Genomic DNA, 25,522 nt, shown 5'->3' with positions numbered 1-25,522 from the left:
ACAAGCCCCGTTGAGCCTTATAAATCATTTACGGACCAACTTCCTGAATGGTCCTAGCTCTTCAGCCCCCTTAGATTGATCTCAACCAGAGTATCTTAGTTCCACGCGGTGGTACAGTTGCCCGGTGGCTGGAAGTTGGTGCGCGGGTGCAGGAATTTTTTGTTTTCAAATCCAGCACCCGCGCACTAACTAAAATGTACCCGTTGAACAATCCAGCACCCTTTCAGCAATACAAATGAGATCTTCATTACAAACATTAGCGTAAGAAATAAACTTGACTGGGTGCTGAGATTTTGCACTAAATTCATGCCAAGCCTTCAGCACCTGTTCAGCTGAACATTCCTGCACCCGCACACTTACTTCCTGCTACCGGGCAAGTGCAACCCCCTTTCCACGCAGTCCTTAATTGAATTCAGCAGATTATTCTAGAATATAAGTTAACCGACGTATCTGGCCCAGTTCTTTAATTTCTTATAGAATCTAGCCAGAGCCTCACATCAAATACCGTATCTGGAGATCTAACTCTATGCTCCCATCCTGTGGCCCAGGAAGATGTACATATTAGCTTAGGATGCCCAATATCGGTCGACCTAGCCGGGATTGCCATAGATGCCGTCAAAGGCATCTGAGGGTTCGGAAATACCTCTGACTTGTCTCCTAATGGCGGAACTCATTGTTGCATTCGAAAATAGTGCGATCTCTGTCGACCTGAGTGTAGTTAATGCTGCAGGGCAAAGCTACCATGCCCAGGGTTCCGTGATGAGTTGACTGAGCGCTTTCGTATTGTGACTACGACATCGTTTGTGTCCAATACAAGCAGGGATCGTTGAAGACCTAGGAATGGCAAATCTTGTTCACTAGGCCTGGGGGTAGTCAAGTAATAGGTAGCTCAAAAATTTCGCGGGCCAAGTTCATTGATAGTCATCCTGGAATCGGCCCGTTCCATCTCCACATATTGCCGTGTCATGGATCACAGAAACACTTTTCATTGGGCTAGAGTTGATTCGGGGCAATTCAGATTCAGCACTAATGCCTCTGTGAAACATCATGAGAACTGTCAAAAATTGTATGGTGCAGTCCTTGCGGGAAAATAGGGGGTAAGCAGAGAGATTTGTGTACATTGATAGTGCAAATAGTTCAATTAAAGGAATATGGAGTTATAGAAGGGACTTACTAATTTGTCAAATGACATACAGCCAGCTGACATCAATTATGCCCATGGGATATGAGCTCAGTCATTGAATTATATCCTATTTAGAAGGTGGTTCTAAATTACTCCACTCAGAACTAATTTCATCTTCGACTAGTATCCTGGTTCAGGATCTCTATTTCTCGAACAAAACCATTTTAAAGAAATGCCTGAGTTACTCTGCTGAAGATGCTCTGTTGTTGATAGCCCGCACCCCTCCGGAAATGAGCTGCATGGCCGCTCTCTTGAGCCATGCGTCTGTCCGTGCGTGTTGAAACATCCTTGGATATGAACCAGTTCGTGTTTGATTCCTTTTTCTTTCCCTTTGATCTCCGCTTCTCCTCAAATACAGATTCCTTCGAATTTTCCTCCGTTCCTCCCTTGCCCTTCGTTTCGTGGACTCTTAGTTTATTCTTCCTGCCGCTATCCTGAACGGGATAGTAATCACCATAAACAAGATCTTTGTCGTAGTTGTCAAGAGCCTTGGGAGCGTCATTAGAACGCGCAGCAGAAAAGAAATTGGGAAGTGAAATTAAACGCGAGAAAGGATCGTTTTTTGCCGTCTGTTTTCGATAGTAGATCCTGTTTACCTGCGGTTCACCGACATTTACATCATTTGGTAAGTTGGGAAGCTTCCCGTTTGGGGCTTCGCCAGCCTTCTGACCTGTTGCTATCCCAAATGGAAGAAGCGTCGTTATTGATGACATTATCTTGGTTGAATTCCATAGGTCATGTCGGATGAGTTGAAGAAATGGTGCTGCCGAAACTCCATTGTATCCGGAATTCGCTTGTATCTTGCTGTCGGAGACTTCCTTAGGTTTTGGAGATCCTATTCTTTCGAATATGGAAACGCCGTCAGTCGGAATCGGTGAGGTGTCACCATGGTATTCTGCGGCTGGCTTAGAACCCTGAGGAGTCGGAGAGAATCCGATAGCTCCATTTGGAAGACTGTAAGTAGGATCTGACATCAGGGTCATACTACCTGATGGTACAACAGTATCACCTTTTCTCAGTGGCTGAATATCTCCTGGAGGTGATGCTTTCAATGAGTTGGCCAGGTCCCTGTCGACTGCGGTATCTGCTTCCGCTGGAGAACCCCCAGCCTCGTCACTGCTTTTTCGTTCCTCATTCTCTAGCTGGGACTTCTTATTTGTATCCAAGGCATCATGAAGGTTAACGGCGATATGTTGTTGGCCACCACCGGCGTGCGGGCTGTGACTACTACTGTCATTCATCTGGGACTCTTCGTCTCCTACAGGTCCAAAACGTGCTAACCTCCATTTTCTCCAGGATCGAGAGTTAAAATTTGACATCCGTATTTTCCTGCTGATATATGCTGCTGCAATGGCGACGATAAAAGTTACAAATGCCCACAATGGATACCACTGAATGGGTGCAGGAAATCCAGGGATGGCGAATAGAGACTTGCAAAGGAAATATGAGTATACCGGCCAATTTTCCAAAGGCAATTATTCGCAATAGACTCACAGAAGCAAAAGATAACGGAATAAAGGCAAAAGCAAGCGTGTTTAGCCGTGCTACCGCTTGGCCTTGAGACACAGTCTCTGTGTTAAAGGCCTACAACCGAACCTTGATCAGCACTTAAGCATCAATGTGGGCAGCGATTCGTTCGGGTTTTGGCTGTTCTGTACCCACCAAACTCAGGAGCGTCTTCCATTGTTGTAGGACAACATTAGAAGTCTCCTGATAATTTCTCAAGCTTCCAAGCAGGTTCTCGATCCGCTCATTCAGCTCATCCTGATGGTCTTCTGCGACTAATTTCGGCTCCCATTGCTGGCTCCGTTTCACAAATTGCTCAAAACGCTCCAGGGCAGCGATATGCAGACGTAGATTCTCTTGTAAGACGATAATATTAGCATTATCTCGATGAAGTTGCCTAGTGAATTGCAACACTGGCGGTCCCTGGATCTTGCCATGTGTCTGGGCGTCGCGATAGATGAGGGCCCGTTGAACCCGCAACCACACATCACTCCAATGACCAAGAACATGTGCAAGATCTAGATAAATCCAGCTGGGTGAATTTTGTATGCGTGTCATCCGCCAGGAATTCTCGGGACTTCCGAGGTGTTTCTCCAAGCGTGCAGGAACATCAGCATTAGCAACCAGCAGAAGGATCATAGGTGTAGCTTCATTTTCGGGGATGCTCAGGACGGAGGAAGGGCAGATCCAGGTGGCTATGGACCGGAAACGGATCTCAGTTGAATCAAAGCCCATGACTGCTTCGACCGGATGGTTCGGAGAAGAAGGTACCCCGTACGGGTGACTCAGGAGATAGACGAGTTCTACAGAAATCAATATAGGAAACGCACTCCGCTGATCAGTGTTCGCACATCGGCGTCTGTTGCGGATGGGGGATTGGTCCGCACCATGATTCTTAGCGTGGTAATAAGGCATTATAGCAACATTGTGGCTGTCTGTATCTTGAGCTTTGACGTATTCAATCAACTGACGAGGTAACTTTGGTATCTGCTGGCAAAAATCGGTCATCATTGGCACAGTGGCATCGTAGATCTGGACAATCCTAAGTCTTTACGTTACCAATACAGTCGAATAATGTCTTTCAATCTTCTCCATAACCACGGCAAGAATAATTGATCTCATAGTGACTTGAAGAACAAAGGAGGCCTACGGGATGAAAATCCGGTCCAGCTTTCGACATTCTACCAATTGCTCTCGCAGGTATGATTCAATATTTGATACACTAGTGGACGAGAACTTCTTGGAAACAAAAAAGCCCTGACCAGTAGAAATGGCAGGTTGACCGGAGTTAGAATAGACAATAATGCGGCCTTTGCGAGCCGTAGATGACCGCGATGCTTTTTCCTCTTTCCCTGCCATTGCTGTATGGCCGGATAATTAAAGAGTCATCAATATTACGATTGTGATGCTCTGTCAGATGTGGCGGGGGGTAATATGTCAAAATTTTTCCACCGAGCTAAAAAGGTTACCACCTTACTAGCTGTAGTATAAGTATTGTGCATATTTGGTTCAACAAAATACCACTGGCTTCCATCCATGTCGACTTCTGACAAAGGCAGGGGACGAGGCTGTGACTAGCTAGCCGGAAATGTATCTTGAGGGTTTGTGAAGCAAGACTCGGGAATGACATTTTACTCTGATCCTAGATGGAGCGAATTGCAATGAGGGATTCGGGTTTTCATGCTACTGCGATCTGTATGGGAACCAGTATCGCTATCACACGCTAGCTACGTGGCAGCATGCAAGTTGACCGGCTTCCTGCAAACATCTGCCGCTTCGTGAACTGCTTTGTAAGCTCGTTATTTTCATGCATATGTATGGATAAGCATGGATGTATTGACATTCGACCTGTGAATTGGACGTCGATGTGGAGTATGTTATTCACACATAACTTCCCCTCACTTTTAAGCCGCATTTGCGACCCCAGCAGAGCTTCCATTGGAACGTCGCTTTGGTGAGCGGTGGTATTTGAAGTTCACCACAAGCAAGTACACAGATTTATTTTTCTGGTTTGATTTTTCGGACACACTCTAGAAGGGGCAATGTTTGGCCGCAGACTCAACATTGAGGAGGTGCGCAGCCCGGATTCGCGAAGCTCGGAAGACGAAGAACCGACATCTGTCCATGAGCAGCAACAGCAGAGTCCAGCAATATCCCAGCAAAAGAACCTTCTATTGAGATTTCTATCTGGGATATTACACCCTGAGAAAGAGCCCAATTCTCGCTCCCATCCGGACAATGCGAGTGAGGGCTCAAGAAATTCTTCTGTCTCGTACCACTATTATAGCTCCTATTATTCGACCAGTTCATACGCGACTGGAAATGAAAGACGCGAGGAAAGACAAAGACAAGTGTGGCGTCGACTGTCAAGAGCACTAGGACAATTTTGTGAGAATGACTACCTCGAACTCGACTTTGAAAACTCTAACCCGCGGCCTGTTAGCGATCGTGCCCAGTAGGGCTCTGACAGCCTTTTTTGTTATGTTGGGATTTCATCATATTATGATGGTCTTGGTCGTTGCAATTCTCATTTTGACCTGTAGGTAACCTGATAATTATATCACAACTTTCCTTTTATCATTCTGTGGAAGGGAGACGAGAAGCTGGGAGCTACATGGATCGAAGATATACGATTGGACAGATCTTGTTACTGCACATTCATACCGCATATAGTGTGAGGAATTTTAAAAAGGCTGCGGACTGACTTCGTCTAGGCCTCGTTTTGGGTAGCTGCACCGGCTCTTCCCCAACAATGAGCCATTTCCACCTTCTCTCGCTGTCTTACGCAGGTACCCAGCGCAACACAAGTTCTGTTGCATCCTCTCTGAACGTGGTACAAAATTTGGGCACAGAACAATTAAATATGCGTGTTCTCGTTGGCTATTTCGCCGTATGCGTAGCCCTAACGAACGTGCCATCGACCGTATCTATATCGTCTCTACTCTGTAGCAGCGATGGGAACAGTCTCAGAGGCTCATTCCTCGAAGCTAGTGAAGACCCACTAGGCCTCTTAGACTTCGGCTTTCGAATCAAGGATAATATCATGTTTCCTTATTTGAGGTACGTATAACAATACAACAACTATGCGTGCTGGGCTCTCTCATCCCAGTATCACATATCTACCAAGTTATGCTTATGTATGTGTTATGTCGAGCTCACATAAAATAGTGTTATTGCTACCGTTCTAGAGCTCTTCCTCCTCTTATTGCTTGCCCAGTTCCCAGGTTGGAAGGAGGAAACTGATGAAGATGGCTCGGAAAGGGAAGTCAAACCATTCCCATCAACAGTGCGTCTAGTGGCAGCTCTCGCTCTCAGCTCTGTCGCAGCGGCATTATTACTCGTGACGGCTGTCTGGCAGCAGGTTGCGGCGGTAGCAGCTGGTCAAACCTTGGAACAGGTGATGCCAGGACAAATTATGTCTCTAGTTGGTCTCTCCGCGTCGATATCGAGTTGGTTCGCATTTGGATTAGCCGCCATGGTGTTTCTCATGGTTCTCACCATGTATACAAGTATCAGAATTCTGCTTGACAGGTTTGATTAGGAAGGGCGACAGAAGTACCTACCGAGGGCAGGAGAATCAGATGGAGCTATCGAAGCCATATATGATAATGCACGTGTGTATGCTAGACAACCCCTTGATTTCATCAATACTTAGAAAAATATAGTTTTTGATTGAATTAATCATTGATTAACTCATATACCCTTTTACAAAAATAACCTTATAGACGTACCTAAAAGAATCAAAAAGCAACCTTGATATTACCATTGAAAGAAGTAAATTATTCAACCTAGTAATTGTAATCAAGTAAATACAAATGATTTTTTTTGTCCGGGAAGTTTAATACAAAAATACTAAGATAACATTGAAAAGAAGAAAAACAAAATGAAAAGAACTAACTATATACAAGCAGCGTACATATCAATTGATATTTACAAATTCGCATGCAAGGCTCTAAGACATGTATCAGGCGCACGTTTTGACCAGACTGTCACAGAGGTGGTGACGGGATCAACCAGGATAGTCCTCCTCGCAGAAGAACCACTTCTCAATCGGATCTTCTCGTAATAATATTTTGGCCATCCCCTAGGTTGACTGCTTGTGGTCTCAATAACATATGTAGTTATATAATAACTTGACCGCATGTGGTCATGTGAATCATCTCCCTGCCAACGAGCCAATAGTTCCCATATGACCATCAACCCCCGGATTTTCAGTCATTTTCTATTCCATGATTGGTTCTCCCATTACCCCAGGATCCAGACTGACTGAATTAGACCTTGGGGCATCGTCAACTAATGCATTGTGAGACCATGTGACTTTGTTGAGTCTGTATAAATACGCAAAAAATCATGACATCTGTATTAATCTTTTCCTGTGCAGTTCTCTTCACTTTTCTTCCCGAAATTATTTCATGTAACGGCACACCACTAAACCTGGATTCCAATTTATATCAATAATTCGACTTTCCCTCTCAGTCTGCACTGGTGGTGTGACATTGACGGACAATGCTTCCTTCCACATGCCTTTGAAACACAGCTTGTTATATTTACCCGTCGAGATACGTCTCCAAAATCTATCCTTATTGTTTCATATGTCTGCCAGGATCGTCACAGAGATTTGCACTGCAAGTGCTACGACTATGTCAGCAGATCCACGACGAGGCTTGGCCGTACTTCCTGACGGAATACGGTCGGCACCAGTTCCAAGGTCTGATAGAGTTCATCACATGGGTTGAAGACCCTCCATCGACTTATGTTTTGGGCTTTGTTGTTAAGGTTTGCTTTAGATTCAACGAATTGAGCTAGGATGAGATGCACTTTCATGGCGAGTATGTTTGAAATTCCTCGAGGGTATTCAGTGTACTCGTTGACAAAGGATGTTAGGCTAGATGCGGCCATATGCTCCTCATTCATGACTTGTCTCGCTGCCATTCGTCACGTTGGAAAACTCCAGCTCGATTTCCATAACAACGACATCTGGCTCAAGACAACCAGCGGCTCAAGCAAACAAAATCACTCGCAGCAGCAACTTGTCCTCGATATTATAGCTTTAAAGATGCAGAATATTGACTCACAGTAAGTTTTTTTCCAACATCCTACATGTCGACTTCTTACAACATTTCCACAATTTACACCATCTCCGCTTCTCTGGCTACACTCAACAACACCAGAGAGATTCCTGAATATCATGAACTCGTTGACAAATCTAGAGGAGTTGGAACTGATACATGCAACACCACAACTCTACCTCATAAGCGCCGATAATATCTCCCAAAAGTTTGCACTAACGGCTGACCTTCTGGCTGCTATGAACTCACCATTAAAATCAGTCTCCGCCACCTACACTGACAACAAAGCGGAGCGAACTCCACCCTATTTCACGATCTCATGGATGAAAGCATTGATTCAACATGCCAAGACGTTGCAACATCTCAAAATCCATTGCTATTATCAACCGATGCCCGCCGAAGTTTTCTGGATGCTACTTGATGTGATTGAATCACTTGTGATCCAGTCCCTGAGGCACATAGAGCTTAACGTACGGGTGCCTCATGCATGCATGAAACTAGGATCAGATTCAATCAGCCCCAATCCGTGGTTACGGGATATGAAGTGCAATTGGATCCAGCTCCATGACCTATATCGTATTTTTGATTTCAAAGAGTATCCACGCGGGCGGGCACTTTTGTAATGTCTTTGGAGAAACACCTCGTTCCAACTGTTATACAAAAGTTTTGTGACCAGTTGCGTCCCTTAGCTCATTCAATGTTTTCAGACCTCAGCGTAATTGCACCACAAATCAATCGATCCTTACTTGATCGACATCTCAGAATGCATTCTCCGGTCGTTTGTCTCAGGATCCAATACAGAATGTTACCAATACTCTGTGAATTCCAGAATTCCTTCACCTATGGCATAAGCTGCGGAATGGCAAATCAACACAATCTATCAAAATTAATAAGGTCTTTGAACAACGTTTTTACAGTGGGCAACCTTGCATCTACTAGAGGACTCCAAACGTGATGAAGACTTCATGAACCTTGGTGAAATCAACGTTATGACTGCTGAAGTTTCTATCGATCCCGTCACTTTCTCTAAATCAAACAAGAGTAAAGGCGAAGATTATCATTATGGCTCCGTGCAATGCACAGAGAGCCATCTACTTCGAGGTGATTCGTGATCTACAGACGTCTACCAAGATAACCTTTTCAAGTCTCCCCCGCGTTGCTACGATTGACCCCATTCAAGGACATGACATGAGTCAGATGTCATTATCTTGGGTTGGGTTGTTGGCATCCATGATCGCCTCGGATTCTCGAAGGAAGACCGCCGTACTAATGTTGCTCTGACTCGTGCACGTGCCGCCATGATAGTTGTCTCCAATGACACAACTCCCACAACTGGTGATGGGGTCGGTGGTCTGAAGTGGAAAGGGGAAAAGAGAAATGAGTTGCACTGGAAACACTTGCTTATTGGAACTATTCAATAAGGAATGAACGTGAAGTGTAGGTCAACCAGCCGAATACTGGAGGTGTGTACAGCCATGGTGAGGTGGAAATAGATACGAATTTTGTGTGTATACATGCCAAACGGGTTACAATGCAAAAGAGAGACATGCTGCTGTTTATCACATGCGCGAGAGTTTGGCTGGCGTAAGCTACATGGATCTCAAGGGTCTTTGATTGGTGCAAATGATCACTCAATGGACATTAGGTAGTTCAATTAAACAAGCATTCAATTCTAAATTCTTTGTCTGAAAATACTAGATGTAGAAATACTAAAATTACGTGTCTCAATAGGGCTTTGCTAGTGAATTACGAATTATAAAGTCGTTAAGCGGCTTGTAGGCCGCCGTAATTGTAGGATTCTGAATCCAAACCATGGAAATCGGAAACCGCCAACGATGACCAACTTTCTAGTCAATGGGGAGAACTTGAGCTTTCGAAATGGGTATTTAGGTCACTGTATTATTAGTAGCCAATGACTGTAGTTCAGAGAATGAATATTCAAGTTAAATTGAAAAGTAGTAAAGATCTCATAATACAAATAGTTTGGGTACATAGAGCAAAATAATTAGATAGTACATGTTGGCAAATTGGAATATACTTGAAAGATAAGCCGAAAGACACTCATAGTACTTTATTGAAATATACTTTAATAGTAATAACGTGGAGAATGATGGTCATACATAGGATAGGTAGGATAGTGAGGTTCTCGATAACCGTGAGGTCGTCGTTGAGCAGGATAAAGACTTCGGTCTGGAACAACTTGTGAAAGATTAGCATGCAAGGATGGTTTTATGTTTGTTGATTCTTTCCAACTCACCTGGCATAGCATGTCGACTCGTTGACAACATGTGTTTATCTCGCGCTAACAATTGCTGAATCATGTTTTGGGTATCGGCTATGGCTATGCCTTGGTGGTGTAACCCGTTGTACAAACGAACCAAATCATTTTGTCCATCGCCTTTAGCAGAGACGAGGCTTTCGTGTCGGTCCACAATCTCACTATCTCTTCGATGTAGTTTTCGGCTACTGAGGCTACTTCTCGATGGAGATCTATCAGAGAAGCTATCAGGATAAACAGTTCTCACACGGTGTTTTCGACTTGAAGGCCGCTCATGCATGCGATATTTTTTGGCCTCTGCTCTTGGCCTCGCATTTTTGCTTGTGTAGCGCACTTTGTCCTCAAAAGACATCGAAACAGTAGTGGCCGAGTCACTATCACTGGATTCAAAGAGAGGGTCCTCATCGGCTACGCTACTAGCCGATTCATATGAATCTGGTGTGCGAATTCTGTCAAAGATATGAGATGCACGCGGTTGCTGCTGGTGGACTGCGGGTTTTGGGATCTTGGGGTTGCTTCCTTGGGCATGAGGTGGCAAATTGCCCTTCAGATTCATATGGATGAAGGGTTCAGGCTGGGCCTGTGCATTAGGAACAGCATGAGCCCTTCTATTGTTATGAGCCCCTTCGCTAGTAACTTCTTGCCTAGGTCTCTGATCCATTGGATTATGGAACTGAGGCAACCCTCCGTTGTCAACATCTGTCCAAGGTCGGTCTTGCTCTGGAATGGGTCCTGTTGGTCCTTGATTATGTCCTGGATTATGCCATTGTTGAGGGACTGGAGCTGGGCGAACTGGAGCTGGCTGTTTATACTGTGGATGAACTGGCTGAGCACCTATGTTCGTTGGAGGAAGAGCTGGGCCATTTGGGATATCTCTTGGGAAAGAGGCAGGAGCGCCAACTGCAGGTTGATGACGGATAATGTTGTTCCGGTTCGGAACCTGGGGGCCGAGAGGGTTTATTTTTGTCAAAGATTTCTTGACAATAATATCCGCAGATTGTCCATCAAAGTGGCCTTTTGCATATACCCAGACCCATTCGTAATCCCGATCAGTGTCATTTAGTGTATTAATCAGTTTTTTCACCTCTGCGCGGATATCCCTGGCAATCCCAACTGAAATGCCTCCCTTCGCTAAAGCTTTTAGATCCCTCGATTCTTGTTTCATGCGACGCATCTCTATTTTAGAGCCTGTATTTTTACCTTGGTGTCTTTCTCTTACCCGACGAAATATCCAGCCATGATATGAAGTGTCTTTCGAGTCGCCGTTCCAGGGCGGCATTTGGGACATTTGCTTGATATTGTGGTTTTCTGCGCCCCGATTCAGAAACTCGTTTCCTGGATAGTTCATCTCAAGCCTGGCCATATTATCTGCAAGATCGTCCATGTTGGGCTGGTGCTGTAGATGTTCAAATCCTTGAGGCATATTGCCTTGCTGTGGATGTCGAGGCGGAACTGGTGCTGCAGGGGGCATTTGATGTAGAGTTCCCATTGGGAGTGCTGGAGCTTCTGTATGATATTCTGTCTGTATAAAAGTATTGCAGTGGTACTGCGTCGGGGTGAAACCAAGTCAAAAAAAACACAATCAATAGACACAGTTAACTTGATGTGGCCGGCACTAAGAAACAAAGATAGACAAATACAGAGAAGCTCCACTAGAGATGCTGGCTTCAAGGAAAAGAAGTCGAATAAATCGAATCAATGTTGGGGGGTGGAGCAAATAGATATAGCTCAGCGGACAGCGAGAACGAGGAGGGGGCTTCTGCCTGCCGCTTGCCCAGACATGCGACTCTGCAGCATCGTCTCGCAAACTTTTCGAAGGGTATGAATTTCCGAGCCATTCCTGTGCCCTGCAGCCACCAGGGCAACGAGATGTTGGATAGGCTGACACTCTCACCTTGCAGGATGCATGTCGACCCTCAGCCATAGCCTTGCGCGACTCTACCACAAGCGGGAGAGGAGGCTGAAGTCAAAGGTCGAGAATTAGTTTCACATGCCAATGAGCGCTACGCTTCTTGCGATGAGGCTGTGGGCAAACCGGTGCTACACCGGGTTCATTACTCTATTCTGATTATTTACGATTCAATAGAACAGTGCAGAATTTGCCACAGCCGCTTTCTATCTCGGGACAGTCACCTGGGGGAATTCAAGTCGGACAACCCCAAGGTTGACAACAGTCTGTCTTAGACAAAGAAAAGGATTTGATTACAGCCAATATTTCGATATTGTGGCTGTGTATGCTGTACGAGTTGGAGAGTGACTATTCACTGAGCTGAATGGTGGTATTTTTGAGAAAATTAGAGATACGCGATAACAGTTGTACGTGTTACACCAGCTTGCACCCGCCATTTCCATGTACAAAATGGAGGTGTTGAAACCTGGAGGTGTGGTCTATTAGTGGTCGGAAGAAGGTGACTTTTAGTGGTGATACAGTTCAAGACCGTGCTCGATATTGGTTGAATACGCTGACGACAACTTGACAAGGATAGCGATACACGGCGATTAATTATCAAAACCGGTGTCTGCTCGACGAATGACATAGAGATGCTGACCTGTGGGTTTCCGGCCGGGCGAAGAGAGGAGCACATGATGCGGGGCACAGCAGGCACCACCATTCGATAAGCTGCGAGGCTTCGTTCGAGGCTCAAAATATGTACAGGCACTGGATGGTGGGAAGAAACCGGTGAGGAGACTCGCCCCAGCCTTGTCGACATTCAGCTAGTACCTCCCCCACGCATGATGCCACCCATTGACTTTGAAGCTTTTACGAAAGTTAGGTGGGTTTCACAGAATTTATGAATTCTGACAAAGTCGATTCTTTGAATAGTTGTAGCCGAGCTGAACTATCGTGAGGCCGCCTGATTGTTTGAAGCGCCGTTTACACATCATCAGATATCGCGATTAACTACTACTCAAGCTTGGGATTCCACCTTGCATATCTAGGATGGATCGTCGATGTCAGAAAGAGTCTCGGATGCGCACAAATTCTAAATACCGAGACTTAGTCCACCGCCGACAGTTCTTCCCCCAGATTATCATTGGCACGGTGGTCATGACAAAAAAAAAGTCCAGAGCAGCAATGACGATAAAGGTATTCTGAACGCCTTGGCTGTCAAGCCACATGCTAGCCGTAAACGTCAAGATACACGCAATCGAGTTGTTGATGACGGACACACCCACCATTCCTTCCAAGACCATTTCCGGGTACGCGTCCATCAGATAAGCCATGCTCAAATCCCCCGTGCATCCCCAGCCGAATCCAATCAAGCCAAGTCCGACATACGGACCAGGCCACGACCATCCTTGCCCTGTGCCGATACCAAACAGCAACATTCCCAAGGGTCCTATGATAGCCAACGGAAAAAGAAACCATAAGCGATGCTCAGCCTCCCGAATGCCGCCATTTCGCTTCGCCATCCAGATCATGAACAAATCGGAAAAGTACCCGCCATAGAAACATCCCAGCACAGCGCCTATCAGACACGGCAGGTTTATCAAACCGACCCCGACATCTCCGTAGTACCACGGGGCGTCACTCCAATTATCGTCCTCAACAGTTAGGTAGAAGGTAAGCCAAGCATCCTGAACCCCCCATTGGATCCCTGAATAAATCACCGCAGGGAAAGAGAAAATGCGCATTGTATGGACAAGACGAGTGCTGTACTGCCGAAAACCAAAGCCAACCAAATTAGATGCCGGTGTTATCAAAGCAATTCGCTGCCAGTACGTCCTAGGCTGTTCCTCTGCCGTGACAATTTCATTACTGAAAAGGCCTGGAGTCTCCGGCTTCTTCTCACATGGCGCCGTTTCTGGATCTGTGGTAGGCTCTTGACTACAAATAATCGGCTTAGTTTCGTGGGCGTCTCTGTCAAACATGGTCTCTTCAAGAGTGAAAAAAAAGGTTATAACTGTGCCAACAGAAATGCTCACAGCCCACCATCCAATCCAGCGCCAGCCCAAATTACTGTCGCCGATGAATCCGGCTATGAGAGGACCTAGATAGGTGCCCACGCTAGTCGCCAACACATAAACACCTAGAAAAGTTCCACGTTGATGTTCATAGAACAGATCCGATAGCGACAGTTGAACATTAGCTTCTGCGCATGACTCAGAAATGCCAACAAAAAGCTGGTTCCAGATGGAATCTGAAGTTGACTGTGTCTTTGCCATCCAGATAGCGCCTATCAGCCCCATGGTTATACAGAAGAGATACGTAATGCGGCGCCCCCAAAGCCATGCAGCTGGAGACAACAAAAGCGTGCCATAGCCAATTCCGAGGAACAAGACACCAGCACCGGTATTCATAGCGGCGTATGAGATGCCGAGATCATCGTTCTCCCCGAACTGGGCGGACCCAGCGTCATTAGACGTGGCTGCCGTGAAGCCAGCAATGAAGCATACTAGAATAGCATGCCAGTACTTGCGAGCCTTGGGCCAGTTGAGTGGATCATTCACCGATTTTGTCGGGGGCGGAGAGAGAATGATCTGGCCATGGCTTAGCAGGCGAGAGGTACCTGGCAAGTCCTCAATGTCGGTCGTTTCCATTTTCTTTTCTTTATCCTTCCTTTCCTTTCCTGTCCTTTGGTAAAAATTGTGAGTCTGGCCTCAAGGCCAGAGCATACGTGGTCAGAATTAATTAATTGATAATAGGGCTATTCCGTGCAGTCAGGTCCTGTCAAGGGGGGCGCTCGCGATACACAAATTTGAGCATATGATCACATCTCATAGCATTGGGAGTATAGAAATAAGAGCGGACGGTAGAGAGAAAACAGAACAGGCTCAATTGAGATATATCGAGGTATCGATATTTTCAAGGGATGCAGGAAAGTTGCAGCCCCAAAACTTGAAAGTGGGTATCATGATGGTGGGTACCTGTGATGAAATTTTGCTAGCTGATGTAACCAGTAAGAACAGCGTGAAATTAAAGTGTCATTGGACGAAAGGAGAATTAATAGGCATGATTCGATGCTTATCAGTTTGAGTGTTCGTTAGCAGGTCAAGCTTTTCTGGGTGATGGCTTGGGAGCGCGTACAGAAGGCAAACTGCAGCACGTCAAGAAAAATCAGGGCCTTGGCCTTTTCTAAAACTGGGCGATGTCGCGTGCCTTCGATTTTACTTTATAGCAAATAATAATTTGTTCTTCAGTCATTGATTTAAAATTAGGTACTACTTGGCGGCTTCACATTCTGTGATATTATCTATAAAATGATCCTAATTGCACACACAGGCTACCACCCTTCGAAATTCCCGAACCCGCCTTTGGACTTAAACTTTTTCCGCGTATGCTCCACTGGTTCAGGCTCATTATCGTCCACAAACTCGACAATCTCATCATCTGTTGTGCCCCTTCTCGTGTTTTGCTCAGCCAATGCCGCTTTTAAATATTTGCCTACGCCCCCAGCATTCGCCGTACCAGACGTCTTTGAACTATGGAGACCGCGCACCCGTTTACCTGTCCATGTCACCTGATCATCGTCGACGTCCTGTGGTGCTTCTTGCTTGCTGGGGGTTTCGGCTGCGGTGCTACCTTCCGTGCTTTGTAGTTTTTGTTGAATCATAAATTCTTCAAAAGGGTCGACGAAGATGGTTACATCTTTGATGCGGATATCTGTAGTGGGTCGGTTGCTTGTCGAGTCGACCGGCGCTACTTCCATGGCATTGAGGGTCCTTGATGAGGGCGATGGGTCTTCAATGATGCGCCCAAAGACGGTATGCTTATTGTTCAGATGTGGTAGAGCCCGGTAAGCAATAAAACTAGAGTAATGTTAGCAGTGTCAAGTGACCAGATTTGAGTAAGTCTTACAATTGACTGCTATTCGTATTTTTCCCTTTATTTGCCATGCTGAGAGTACCCCTAGCATCATGTCTGAAAGGGCCGTCGAATTCGTCATCGAAATTCTTGCCCCAGATACTCTCACCACCGCGCCCTGTCCCGGTAGGGTCTCCTCCTTGGATCATAAATCCTTTAATATTGCGGTGGAAAATGACATCTTTATAGTATCCTTTTTTAGCGAGATGGATGAAATTCCAAACCGCCTTGGGTGCATATTCCGTGTGCAGCTCCAGGTTGAGGTCGCCCATTGTCGTTGAAATTTGCGCGTAAGCCTTGCCTTTAACTCGTCCTCGCTTCAGCATATATTGTTCGTCTGTGAGGGTGGCCAGCTCGGCCGCAGTGTGGGGAGTCAATCCGGTACTGGTGAAAGATGCCGCTGCAAGACCTGTCGTATGTCTAGCAGCGTTATATGGGACAGCTTTGGTCGGCTGGTGGGATTTTGTCGTCGATTTCGACTTGGTAGCTAGTGTTTTTGCATCCTTAGCACCACCTTTAGTCATAATCTGTTGGCCTTCTCGCTCCGCACGAGCCCGCGCAACCGCCTCTTTCGCCTTGAGGATTTTGGCAGAACTGCCCATCGCATTCAAATTCACGTTATTTGCCGGGTCATTCCGTTCGCGCATCTGCTCATCTGATAACCCGCTCTCGCCATCTTGGATGTATTTGAATGAACTGAGATTTCTGGATTCAACGTTTTGCGGATCCTGCAACGTGATGATATCCTTCCGACCAAATTCCTCATCCGTAACCAAGTCGCGCCACATCTTCGCTTTGACATTTAATCTCTCTACAGTATCCCATGCAAAAACATTCCCCGACGGTCGCAAAGCGACAATGTGCGTGTTATCCGTGAAAACTTTGAAAGTGACCGGATCGACATATTCGCCCGCCTCGTTCTTTGCAAAATTCAATTTAATCAGATCGGCACTTTTAAGCGGACTTCCGTCAACGGGGTTGGTACCGTGTTTCTTCAGCCATGGCAGGATATTCGTCAAATCAAATGTCGTACCTGTCGCCGTACAAACTGGGTGATTGAATGGTTGAAGCGACAGCGAGCAGAAGTTAAATGGTAATCGTTTGAAAGAGACATGTGTGGCGCCGCCTTTCTTCAAACTAGAAACTCCAGCGCCAGCGCTGGCTGAGTATGCATCTTCGGAGGCCCATTCAGAATGGGTGATCTAGGGAAAGAATGACATCAGCATAGCTCTTGAAGAAAATGCGCGACCAAGAATCGAGGGAGAGGCTGGCCTACGTAGAGTTTATCCGTTCCTAGATGCTAATCATCAGTAAATCGCATTTTTAGAAGATATGTATCGTTCTTACCTTTACCCATGTCTTCTGTCGCTTGCGCAATGGTGTTGGCCACTGGAGAAATTGGAATTGAGAATTGGAGTTGCGGAGACAGCGATGCCTGAGGTATCATTTCAGGACACCGGCGCTAGCCGCTTACGGAAAACGCAATCAACCTCTCTTTTTGGAACCCTAGCCCTAAAAGCCTCTAATCTGTAACCTAATAATTAACTAAATCTCAAGATAGTCGAGCTACATCTATTTATCTAGTACCTCTTACTATTACTCAGACATTGAAAGCTTCTACCACACCATTTGGGTTAAAAATGAATTACAGCAATGCATCCATGCAGTGTTCAAACCGATAGTACTTTATTTCCATCTAAACTGCCTAACTCGCCTAAAAATACTGCCTTAGATTGCCAGGAGTCTGAATATTGTCTTACGCTTCAATCTTGTATGCAAAGGGATGGTCGGAATCCCCAGTAAAATTCACCTCTACAGTGCATTGGACCTCGTGCATGATGGTGATCGCGGGGTAGAGTTTATAGTGAAGACTGTCCGTCCCTAGTCTCGCTATGATTATGGTTAGATCGGGTGGAAACTACCTCAGGTATTATTCAGACAGGGTCATCTTTTATCTTACCGATAAGCTCGCCGTTTCGTGTGAAGATATATTCTTTTCGATCCCAGTAAATACCCAGACTAACCTTTACACCTGCTCCACAGGTACTAGTGGTTTCCGGTTTCATCGTTTTTGAACATAGCCTTCTCCGGCAAATATACACCCGTCATCTCCGTTATATCCCACAGATGGGTAGGCATAATGCCACCGGGGCAAGAATTTATCAGTTCGACAAACTCTCCGACGAGGCCAATCATGGCATATGTAGTTGAGGGGTCCTGTGACTCATCGTTGGTCGCCTCAATTTCAAAGTACGATAGGCCTTCACCGCGAATGGGAAATGGGTGATCAGCTCGAGCAGACAATCGCCTTGGATCTGTGCAGGGGTTAGTGAAATCCAATTTCCATCCTTCCGAGCATACCCGTTAGAGACTTATGCTTTGTTTTGTATGTAAAAGAATGACCAAAAATTTCGAAAATGTCGGTGTTATCTTCTTCAGACATCCACTTTTTCTTCTAAAGACCAGATCTTCTCGTTGTGGTGGGAGTCGAAGTTCAGCAAAAGCTTTAGCATTTTGCGTGCTCTCTAACCGGGCAGTGAGTTTTAAACATTCCATCCTCTGGTTACGTATTTCTTGTCTTTCCACGTCTTAGCTTCCGAGTATGTGCCAAATAAAAACTAGGATAACTTAATTGTACGAAAGCTGAATAAGTCCACAGACTGGCATGGATCCAGACAGTGCAAAAATTTATCAATATGCTCGAGGATATCGAGTTGCCGCGAGATGAGGTAGTCAAGATCGCTCTTATTGATAAAGGCGTAGACACAGAGGATCCCGATGTCAGGGCTATTGAAAGAGGCCAATCATTTCACCGCGATAGTAGAGAGTCAACAGATGGCGCAGCATGGGATCCGGAGTTCCTCGAATGGAACTCCCGGCCCCCGATCCATTGGATACATATGGCAATTTGTATACAAAAAATCTGCCCCATGGCGAAGCTCTATGTCGCGAGAATGGACGATTCGGACCCAGAATCCCAAGAATTCACGTTAGACTTGCAATCAAGGTATGTGGATTCCTTCAAGAATTTACCGTGTTAGCCATAATTACCAAAACTTAACCATCTTTAAACCAGGCTGTGAAATGGGCCCGAGAAATGGGTGTCCACATCATCTCAATGAGTTCGTCTTTTAAGGCTAAAACCGGAGGCTTCCGCAACGAAGAGTTAAACGATTTTAGGACGGCGATTTCGAGTGTCAAAGGTGATAACATCCTGTTATTCGCCTCCCTCAATGATTCTCCGAACATCTCCCCTGACGACTACTACCCATGCGGCCTGGCCGATGTGTTCAAGATTGGCTCAGAAACCAAGTGGGGTGACAAAGCTGCCAATAGTCTTATCGGAGCCGACTTCATACTTCCAGGAGACAACATCGGTGTCGGTGGGATGCATAAAATTAGCGGTAGCTCCATTGCTACTGCGTTTGCTGTAGGGCTGGCTGGTCTGATGCTCTTCACACTTGCTGCATACAGGGACCCCAAATACAGCGAATATCAAGATAACGATGATACAAAAAGAGACGAATTGCTGAAGAATGCCCGGATAAAGGAAGGCATGAACAAGATCTTCAACATCCTCAGTGGGAATAGACAGGGAATTAAAAACCCAGATCTCTGGTTGAGCTTGGATGACAAATTCCCCGACGAAGTGGACAAGACCGATCCTGGCCCGTATGTTAGGGACTTTGTGAGAGGCATCTTCCCCATGTAGGGCTGAGGTTAAATGGTCTAGCAAGTACATTTACTTGACCCTCGGCTAATTTTCCTGATATAATGAGTAGTTGTACGTACTGCGTTGTCGGCTAGGTCAATTTGGGATGAAAACACATATAGATACCTTAACGTAATATTGGGAAAATTAATGGAGCTGCTTTCAATGAAATTAAAAGACTTGACATAAAAACACAAAGGCGTTTGCACAACACGTGAATGCCTCACATGACTACATACCAGTTGACCAATTCAAAATCTTGATATGGAATACTTTGCGTCAATGCACAAGCAATATTGAAAGATATCCAGTGATGTATTTTATAAACAAAATGTTGGTGATTAACAGCAAATGTCGAAAGAATTGGAAAACTTCTAGTCTATTTGCAAAGTATTGGTCGTTACATATACATTGGAGGTCTTCGTTACTCCTTTTACGTGTTAAAAATACATTCATTGTGCAGAAAGAAAACCATCTGCTACGATCCAGTCTTATTCAGGCAGTTGAAAGGTGGTATCGTAGTGGAACAACCCAACGATTTCCGAACTCCACGCCGTGTCGACGGCGCGTGCCATATTTCCTCCAGACAACCTGGCTAATACCAATATCGGCCACTGTAAGCTGCCATGAACTGCCTTCCCCAGATTGAAGCGCTTGCATAATCCCGGTCTTTGGTGCAGCCAGACAAACAACAACATGAGAGTTGATGCAGAGCCGTGAGTCCTGAACGATGCTTACATCACCTAATAATTTTATTGGTCAGATATCTATGGTAGTAGTGCAAGTACTGAGTGTATCTTACCAGTAGAAGCAGATATCCCAGTAGGAATATCAACGGATATGACCACCACATTGCTTCGGTTCACCCACGCGATCATTTCACAAGCTGTAGCTTGATCGTCGCTCCTCAAATCCTCAAAAGCAATATGCATGCCAAACATGGCATCTACGACCAGGTCTATGCCAAAGTCGGGTGTTGAAAGACGTGCTGATAGTTCTTCCCATCTCAAGACTCGGCCTCCGATCTTTTTGTAGATTTCAAGCTGCTTCCGGCAGTTTTCAAGGAGTTCGGTTTCGTGCTCTAGGCCCAAAACACAAAGTGTGACCCTATGCCCTCGATTCTTCAGATGACGAGCAGCCGCAATCACTCTTCCTCCAGTTCGATGGTTGCCCGTAAGTACGAGCACAGCAGGTGCGGCGACGTCGCTGCCAAGTCTGCCTACCGCAGCTTCTGCAATACCACGTCCGGCATTTTCCGTTATCATGTCTTCAGTTAAACCAAGCTCGGTCACTGCTAGCTGCTCCACCTCTAGCATTTGTAGAGGACTAATAGTTGGGCAACTCCTATTTGTCGTGGTCAAGCGTAGACTGCCAGGTGAAGTGCCAACGACCCCGTTGAGCGGTGAAGCCATACCAGGCAGTGGACTCGCGTTGCGAGAAGACGAAGGTGCAGTTCTACTGACAGATACGAGAGGAGTTGGCAACGCGGATTGTCCTATACCCGAGTTGCCCTTTTTCGAAACCACTGTTTTGCCGGACGGCTTCGATCTATCACGCCCGGAATAGTTTCCACTACTAAATTTATCCTCGCTGGCTTCCGTTTCCGTCTCACCAGCTTCACTATTCCATTGATTCGGGGTACTTTCCAGGACATTCTCCGACCAATGCAAGTTTTTACCTCCATTTGTCCCCGGACGTGGCTTTTTATTAAAGCTAACCAGACGTTCCTCCTCCAGGGTAGTGTCATCATTGCGGATTTCATCGAAAATACGACGCTTGTCAAATTTAGATAAGTTTCCTTCAAAGTCGAAATCGCCAAGCTCTTGAATATCCGTAGCGTCTTCTGTGGCCCACCCACTCGGGTCTTCGACGACAGATTTACGGTTTTTGTTTTTCCGGCGTGTAGGGTAGCCTTCACTTGCGTGATCCTCAGTAGGATAGCCCGTGTGAAATTTTGGCCGAACTGGCTCAACAAATGCGGTTTGTCGCCAACCATTACCTCTCAAATTGTTGTGATATTCATTGTCAACGTTTTCATCCCGGCCCTTGTTCCGGCCTCTTTGCTTGTTCTTCTTTTTAACTGGTTTCTCATGGGCATTCCCTTGTGCAAGAACTGGTGTTATTGTATTCACTCGTGCAGCCGTAGTATCTGCTATTTCGGCAGCCCCCATACTAATACTGCTGAATGGTTCATTCAGAACCGCGGTTACGGCAGAATCATGTCTCTCAGCAGTCCGTGAAGGATGGGCAGTCTCTGCCGAGTAAACGCTTGCTGTAGACCCTGCAACAGATCCAAAATTGGTGTTTATAGCTGCCAATGACTTCTCCAAGGAGATGGGTTTAGCTGCTCCTTTCGAGAAGCTCACTATTGCAGGGTCAAGAAAAGGCTGCTGTGTTGGAACGGGTTGAGGAGTCGGCACTGGTTCAGGCTGTGGTTCACTCTTCCTTAGGAGAGGTGCTCTGTTGATTTGATGTGATGGCGGCTGGTGTTGCGGAAGGTCGTTCTGTGAGCTAGACACCTCGAGGTCTGCAATTCCCGGGGCGTCAATGTTGTACGATGGAAATTTTTGGCCGTTCCACAAAAGAGTTACTGCCAATTTTAGTTTCACGGAGGCGCAAATTATCCCCAGCTAAGCTTACCATTTTGCAAGGTCAAACGTTGACCTAAAATGTTAGAAACGGTGCCTCGGATCTGCGCGTGTGGAGGTGACTTCAGGGTAACGAGAACGGCGCAGCCAACGAAATCGGACGCCATGGTGATAGAAGAATATTTGGCCTGTAATATAGTGAGCGAATGTATACAGAATCTACATTCTCTGTCGGTTCTTTGTCGAGCTTGGATAGGATTTAAAAGTGAGGTGGAGAGAAGTGAGGTGTTTTTCGTTGTGGAGAATCCACTGCAGCTCTCACGATGAACAGAACCAGATACGGCATATCGTCACATGACCCTTATCGATAAGCTCTTTCATCCCCGCCTTTCATCTTCAGTGCTGACACTACAAAATAATTAAGTGATTACTTTGTATTCTTTATTTCAATTGATCATAACAAAGGATTTTTCATAAATGTCGGGGAAAGACCTCAGATCTATCAGGCAATAGCCAACATATAACTTCAATATTCAATGTTCATGCAAAACTTCACAATGATGGGTCCTAAGTATCGTTTGCAACAGAAGTATATATTTGATACTGGATTGATTATACCCATCAATATTACGTTCTAGGACCTATATATTTATAGACTTTGAAAAGAGCGTTTCCAGCCCCGACTTGGTGAATAAATAAGAGTTATCCGGGTGCGAAGCTGTTTATTTACTACATCAAACCCAAATGTACTCGCATGATTAACCACCAACACGGCACTCATTTGTTGATTGTTTCTCTCAACTCTTTGGCTCATTATCTCCTTTTGATCACCGCGTTTATGTCGGTTAAATTGGAGTAAAAGTGGGTGACTTTCGGGTGCACCATAACTTTTCGCGGATCAAATCCGGATACTTGGAGGCCAGCTTGAGAGGTGGCACGACTAAGGGCAACATAGGCCTGGCCCTTCTCAAAAACACGACCCAGGTCCACTTTGACCCGCTGTAAGGTTTGGCCTTGGGCCTTATGAATCGACAAAGCCCACGCTAATATAAGTGGTACCTGAGTACGCTGTGCTTGAATTTCACCATTGGGCAGTTCTATTTTCCAGGCCTCTGGCTGGCAAAGAAGATGTCGCTCAGTGCCGTCTGGTTGAACAAAGCAAACTAAAGGCCATTTCCGACTTGTAGTTATGCCTCCCTCTTTTGCATTTGCAAGTGCCTTGATCTTCTTGCGAGCATTACTAGTTTGCTCATCATCGCTTCGTTCTCCACCATCAGCCGCAAAGTCATCTTCATTAGTTCTGTAGTAATCAAAAGTCGCCTCGTCCATGAAGGCCACAACTTTCCCGGTGGAGCCATTGACTAGAGAATCTTCCATGTTTTTAATGAGCATGACCTGAGCCCCTTTCTTTAGATGAATCACTGGTGGTGCCATGCAATTCGATAAAAGCCTATCCCGCATTTGAGGGTCTTGGATAGTTCCAGAATCTTGAGCATTGAAAGTCATTACTTCTCCAGAAAGTCTGCTCATACGTTGCGAATTGGCATTCTCTACCTCGAATCGAGTAGGGAAGCTGGCTTGTTAACAAAACTTCAATTAGAGGACACAGTGTAACTCACAGCTCAGTCGCATCTATAGCGTCATGAAAGTCTAGTGGACGTGAGAGCTTTCTGAAGGCGTCAGTCGTCGCGGGAGATATCTTTCCTAATCTCATCTCGTTTAACATATCTGCAAAAACAGGATCTTTTTGTCGAAAAACGTGCGTTAATAATATGGTGTGTTCAATCGATGTACACCAGGTGGCGGCATCAAAGGCAAATTTGGCTTCCCGGGAAGAAGTCTCCGGTACAGGAGGAAGTTGGAAAAAGTCCCCAGTTACGACCAGTTGTATTCCTCCAAAAGGTCTCCCATTATTTCGGATACGTCGCGCAATCTCTTCCAGTTTGTCAAAGAGATCCCCGTCCACCATGGACACCTCATCAACGATTAAAACCTTTGTCCGCAACCAACGATTCCGAGCCTTTTGATTCTTTTTAACCTGTTTGGTATTAATATTATACCTGATATATTGTAGAAATTGTTACTTGCCTTCTTGACAAGCTCTGCTGCGGGTTCTTTTCCTAATCCAATACCTGCGAAGCTATGCAACGTGACACCTTCAATGTTACAGGCGGCTAGGCCGGTAGATGCGGTCACAGCGACACGATCAGGCTCTCGTCTATATTTGTCCCGAAGCTTTTTGATAATCTCTCTCATGAGAACGGATTTACCAGTACCTGCCGAGCCTGTGAAGAATATGCTTTTCCCTTTATCAACAACGGCTTCGAGGACACCACGCTGTTCATCACTCAAGAAAAGGGACGCAACTCTTTCACGAGGGTTTTGTTTTTGATTGTCACCCACAGAAGCCATCTTCTTTTTGCTCAACTTTCTCAATTCCTTTTGTTCATCTTTCACAGCGCTTGCAGTTTTGTTCCATGGCATTTCGGATTTTTTGGTAACAGTCCGCTGGGGTGCTGGCGTTACTGGATCTTTACGACAGGTATAAGACTCATTATCTCCCCAAGGCAATATCCGGCGTTTCTGGGGTGGTGGCAGGTGATGTGAAGGAGGCGATGATGACCACGGAATCGGCGCGCTGCTTTGCGATACTGCTTCTCGATGTGTTTGATCCAATTGTGAGAGCTCGGGGTATTTCACATCATCCTGAAATGAGGCCGCCCTACTGACAGGCACTGTTGAGCCTGTGCTGATATGGGAAAGGTCAGGATAACTTGGGGTATCACCACTTGTCCCTTCCCGTTTCGAAAAACTGTTGGACACAGATGCAGTTTTTTGGCTAGGTGGAAGAGGATCGGGGGCCTCAAAGTCTAGATCATCGTCATCATCGAAATCATTTTCGTCGAAATATACTTCATTGTGCAGCGATCCCAGCATAGAGAGTCCGGAATTGGCCATATCGAATTTGCGCTTAGCCCCAGCAACAGACGCGTTGGTTTTGGAAGTCGAAAAGCTGTTCGAGTTCAATAGTCCAGTATTTGAGTTCAGAGGCTTCATAGGCCTGGGGTGTTCTTTGACGGCTTTATGGAACATCGTAAAGGTTGGCTTGTTGCCTGGACAAGTTGAGAATCGCGGCAATGCAAATGTTCTCGAATTCAAGAATAGAGGCTGGATAAAGACCACGCCGCGTAGCCTTTGAGAGGGAAAGTACATAAACTCGATCTATAAGCAGTGAGTGGCAGCGGCGTAAAAGAAGGACATTGCTGAATGAGTGAATCTATGCTCACTGATGTTATTGAATCCACCGTTAAGTGTGTTTCGCGTATCGCCGATAATGCTAAACGCGCCAATTAAATCACATGACGATAATCCTTTCTCGA

At 45.8% G+C, this 25,522-nt stretch overlaps 10 protein-coding genes across 10 annotated transcripts; 2 read left to right on the top strand and 8 right to left on the bottom strand.

Annotated features, from left to right (window-relative positions):
* Positions 1-1,232: 1,232 nt before the first annotated feature.
* BGW36DRAFT_11946 (uncharacterized protein) lies at positions 1,233-2,646 on the bottom strand. Its single transcript, XM_046209277.1, has one exon. It carries the CDS (start codon positions 2,500-2,502, stop codon positions 1,348-1,350), a length of 1,155 nt encoding a protein of 384 aa, XP_046077956.1. The 5' UTR covers positions 2,503-2,646; the 3' UTR covers positions 1,233-1,347.
* On the bottom strand, positions 2,328-3,564 carry BGW36DRAFT_367370 (uncharacterized protein). Its single transcript, XM_046214853.1, has one exon. It carries the CDS (start codon positions 3,422-3,424, stop codon positions 2,792-2,794), a length of 633 nt encoding a protein of 210 aa, XP_046077955.1. The 5' UTR covers positions 3,425-3,564; the 3' UTR covers positions 2,328-2,791.
* A 1,084-nt stretch (positions 3,565-4,648) lies between these two features.
* Positions 4,649-6,316, top strand: BGW36DRAFT_11929 (Ca2+ regulator and membrane fusion protein Fig1-domain-containing protein). The gene is made up of 4 exons (XM_046209276.1): positions 4,649-5,077; positions 5,133-5,228; positions 5,404-5,749; positions 5,858-6,316. The coding sequence occupies exons 1-4, from the start codon at positions 4,732-4,734 to the stop codon at positions 6,228-6,230; spliced, it is 1,161 nt and encodes a 386-aa protein (XP_046077954.1). The 5' UTR covers positions 4,649-4,731; the 3' UTR covers positions 6,231-6,316.
* A 3,401-nt stretch (positions 6,317-9,717) lies between these two features.
* BGW36DRAFT_367366 (uncharacterized protein) lies at positions 9,718-11,702 on the bottom strand. The gene is made up of 2 exons (XM_046214852.1): positions 10,016-11,702; positions 9,718-9,957 (listed from the first exon to the last, which is right to left on the bottom strand). The coding sequence occupies exons 1-2, from the start codon at positions 11,523-11,525 to the stop codon at positions 9,845-9,847; spliced, it is 1,623 nt and encodes a 540-aa protein (XP_046077953.1). The 5' UTR covers positions 11,526-11,702; the 3' UTR covers positions 9,718-9,844.
* Positions 11,703-12,991: 1,289 nt separating this feature from the next.
* Positions 12,992-14,578, bottom strand: BGW36DRAFT_285582 (major facilitator superfamily domain-containing protein; the record flags this gene model as incomplete). The annotated part of the gene is made up of 1 exon (XM_046210332.1): positions 12,992-14,578. The coding sequence occupies one exon, from the start codon at positions 14,576-14,578 to the stop codon at positions 12,992-12,994; it is 1,587 nt and encodes a 528-aa protein (XP_046077952.1).
* Positions 14,579-15,168: 590 nt separating this feature from the next.
* On the bottom strand, positions 15,169-17,235 carry BGW36DRAFT_367358 (putative peptidyl-prolyl cis-trans isomerase). The gene is made up of 4 exons (XM_046214851.1): positions 17,190-17,235; positions 17,119-17,135; positions 15,837-17,044; positions 15,169-15,787 (listed from the first exon to the last, which is right to left on the bottom strand). The coding sequence occupies exons 1-4, from the start codon at positions 17,197-17,199 to the stop codon at positions 15,262-15,264; spliced, it is 1,761 nt and encodes a 586-aa protein (XP_046077951.1). The 5' UTR covers positions 17,200-17,235; the 3' UTR covers positions 15,169-15,261.
* A 653-nt stretch (positions 17,236-17,888) lies between these two features.
* BGW36DRAFT_353736 (uncharacterized protein) lies at positions 17,889-18,285 on the bottom strand (the record flags this gene model as incomplete). Its single annotated transcript, XM_046213462.1, has 2 exons — positions 17,889-18,157; positions 18,204-18,285. 2 exons carry the CDS (start codon positions 18,283-18,285, stop codon positions 17,889-17,891), a joined length of 351 nt encoding a protein of 116 aa, XP_046077950.1.
* Positions 18,286-18,538: 253 nt separating this feature from the next.
* BGW36DRAFT_421890 (uncharacterized protein) lies at positions 18,539-19,554 on the top strand (the record flags this gene model as incomplete). Its single annotated transcript, XM_046219631.1, has 2 exons — positions 18,539-18,853; positions 18,919-19,554. The coding sequence occupies 2 exons, from the start codon at positions 18,539-18,541 to the stop codon at positions 19,552-19,554; spliced, it is 951 nt and encodes a 316-aa protein (XP_046077949.1).
* Positions 19,555-19,848: 294 nt separating this feature from the next.
* On the bottom strand, positions 19,849-22,437 carry BGW36DRAFT_367357 (YjeF_N domain protein). The gene is made up of 3 exons (XM_046214850.1): positions 22,195-22,437; positions 20,357-22,144; positions 19,849-20,297 (listed from the first exon to the last, which is right to left on the bottom strand). Exons 1-3 carry the CDS (start codon positions 22,307-22,309, stop codon positions 20,050-20,052), a joined length of 2,151 nt encoding a protein of 716 aa, XP_046077948.1. The 5' UTR covers positions 22,310-22,437; the 3' UTR covers positions 19,849-20,049.
* Positions 22,438-23,724: 1,287 nt separating this feature from the next.
* BGW36DRAFT_11866 (PIF1-like helicase-domain-containing protein) lies at positions 23,725-25,518 on the bottom strand. Its single transcript, XM_046209273.1, has one exon. It carries the CDS (start codon positions 25,353-25,355, stop codon positions 24,129-24,131), a length of 1,227 nt encoding a protein of 408 aa, XP_046077947.1. The 5' UTR covers positions 25,356-25,518; the 3' UTR covers positions 23,725-24,128.
* Between the last annotated feature and the right edge of the window lie 4 nt (positions 25,519-25,522).

Source organism: Talaromyces proteolyticus, assembly GCF_021365285.1.
Source record: "Talaromyces proteolyticus strain PMI_201 chromosome Unknown BGW36scaffold_1, whole genome shotgun sequence".
In the NCBI taxonomy this organism is placed as follows: Eukaryota; Fungi; Ascomycota; class Eurotiomycetes; order Eurotiales; family Trichocomaceae; genus Talaromyces; species Talaromyces proteolyticus.
This window is presented reverse-complemented; position numbering and strand designations above follow the sequence as displayed.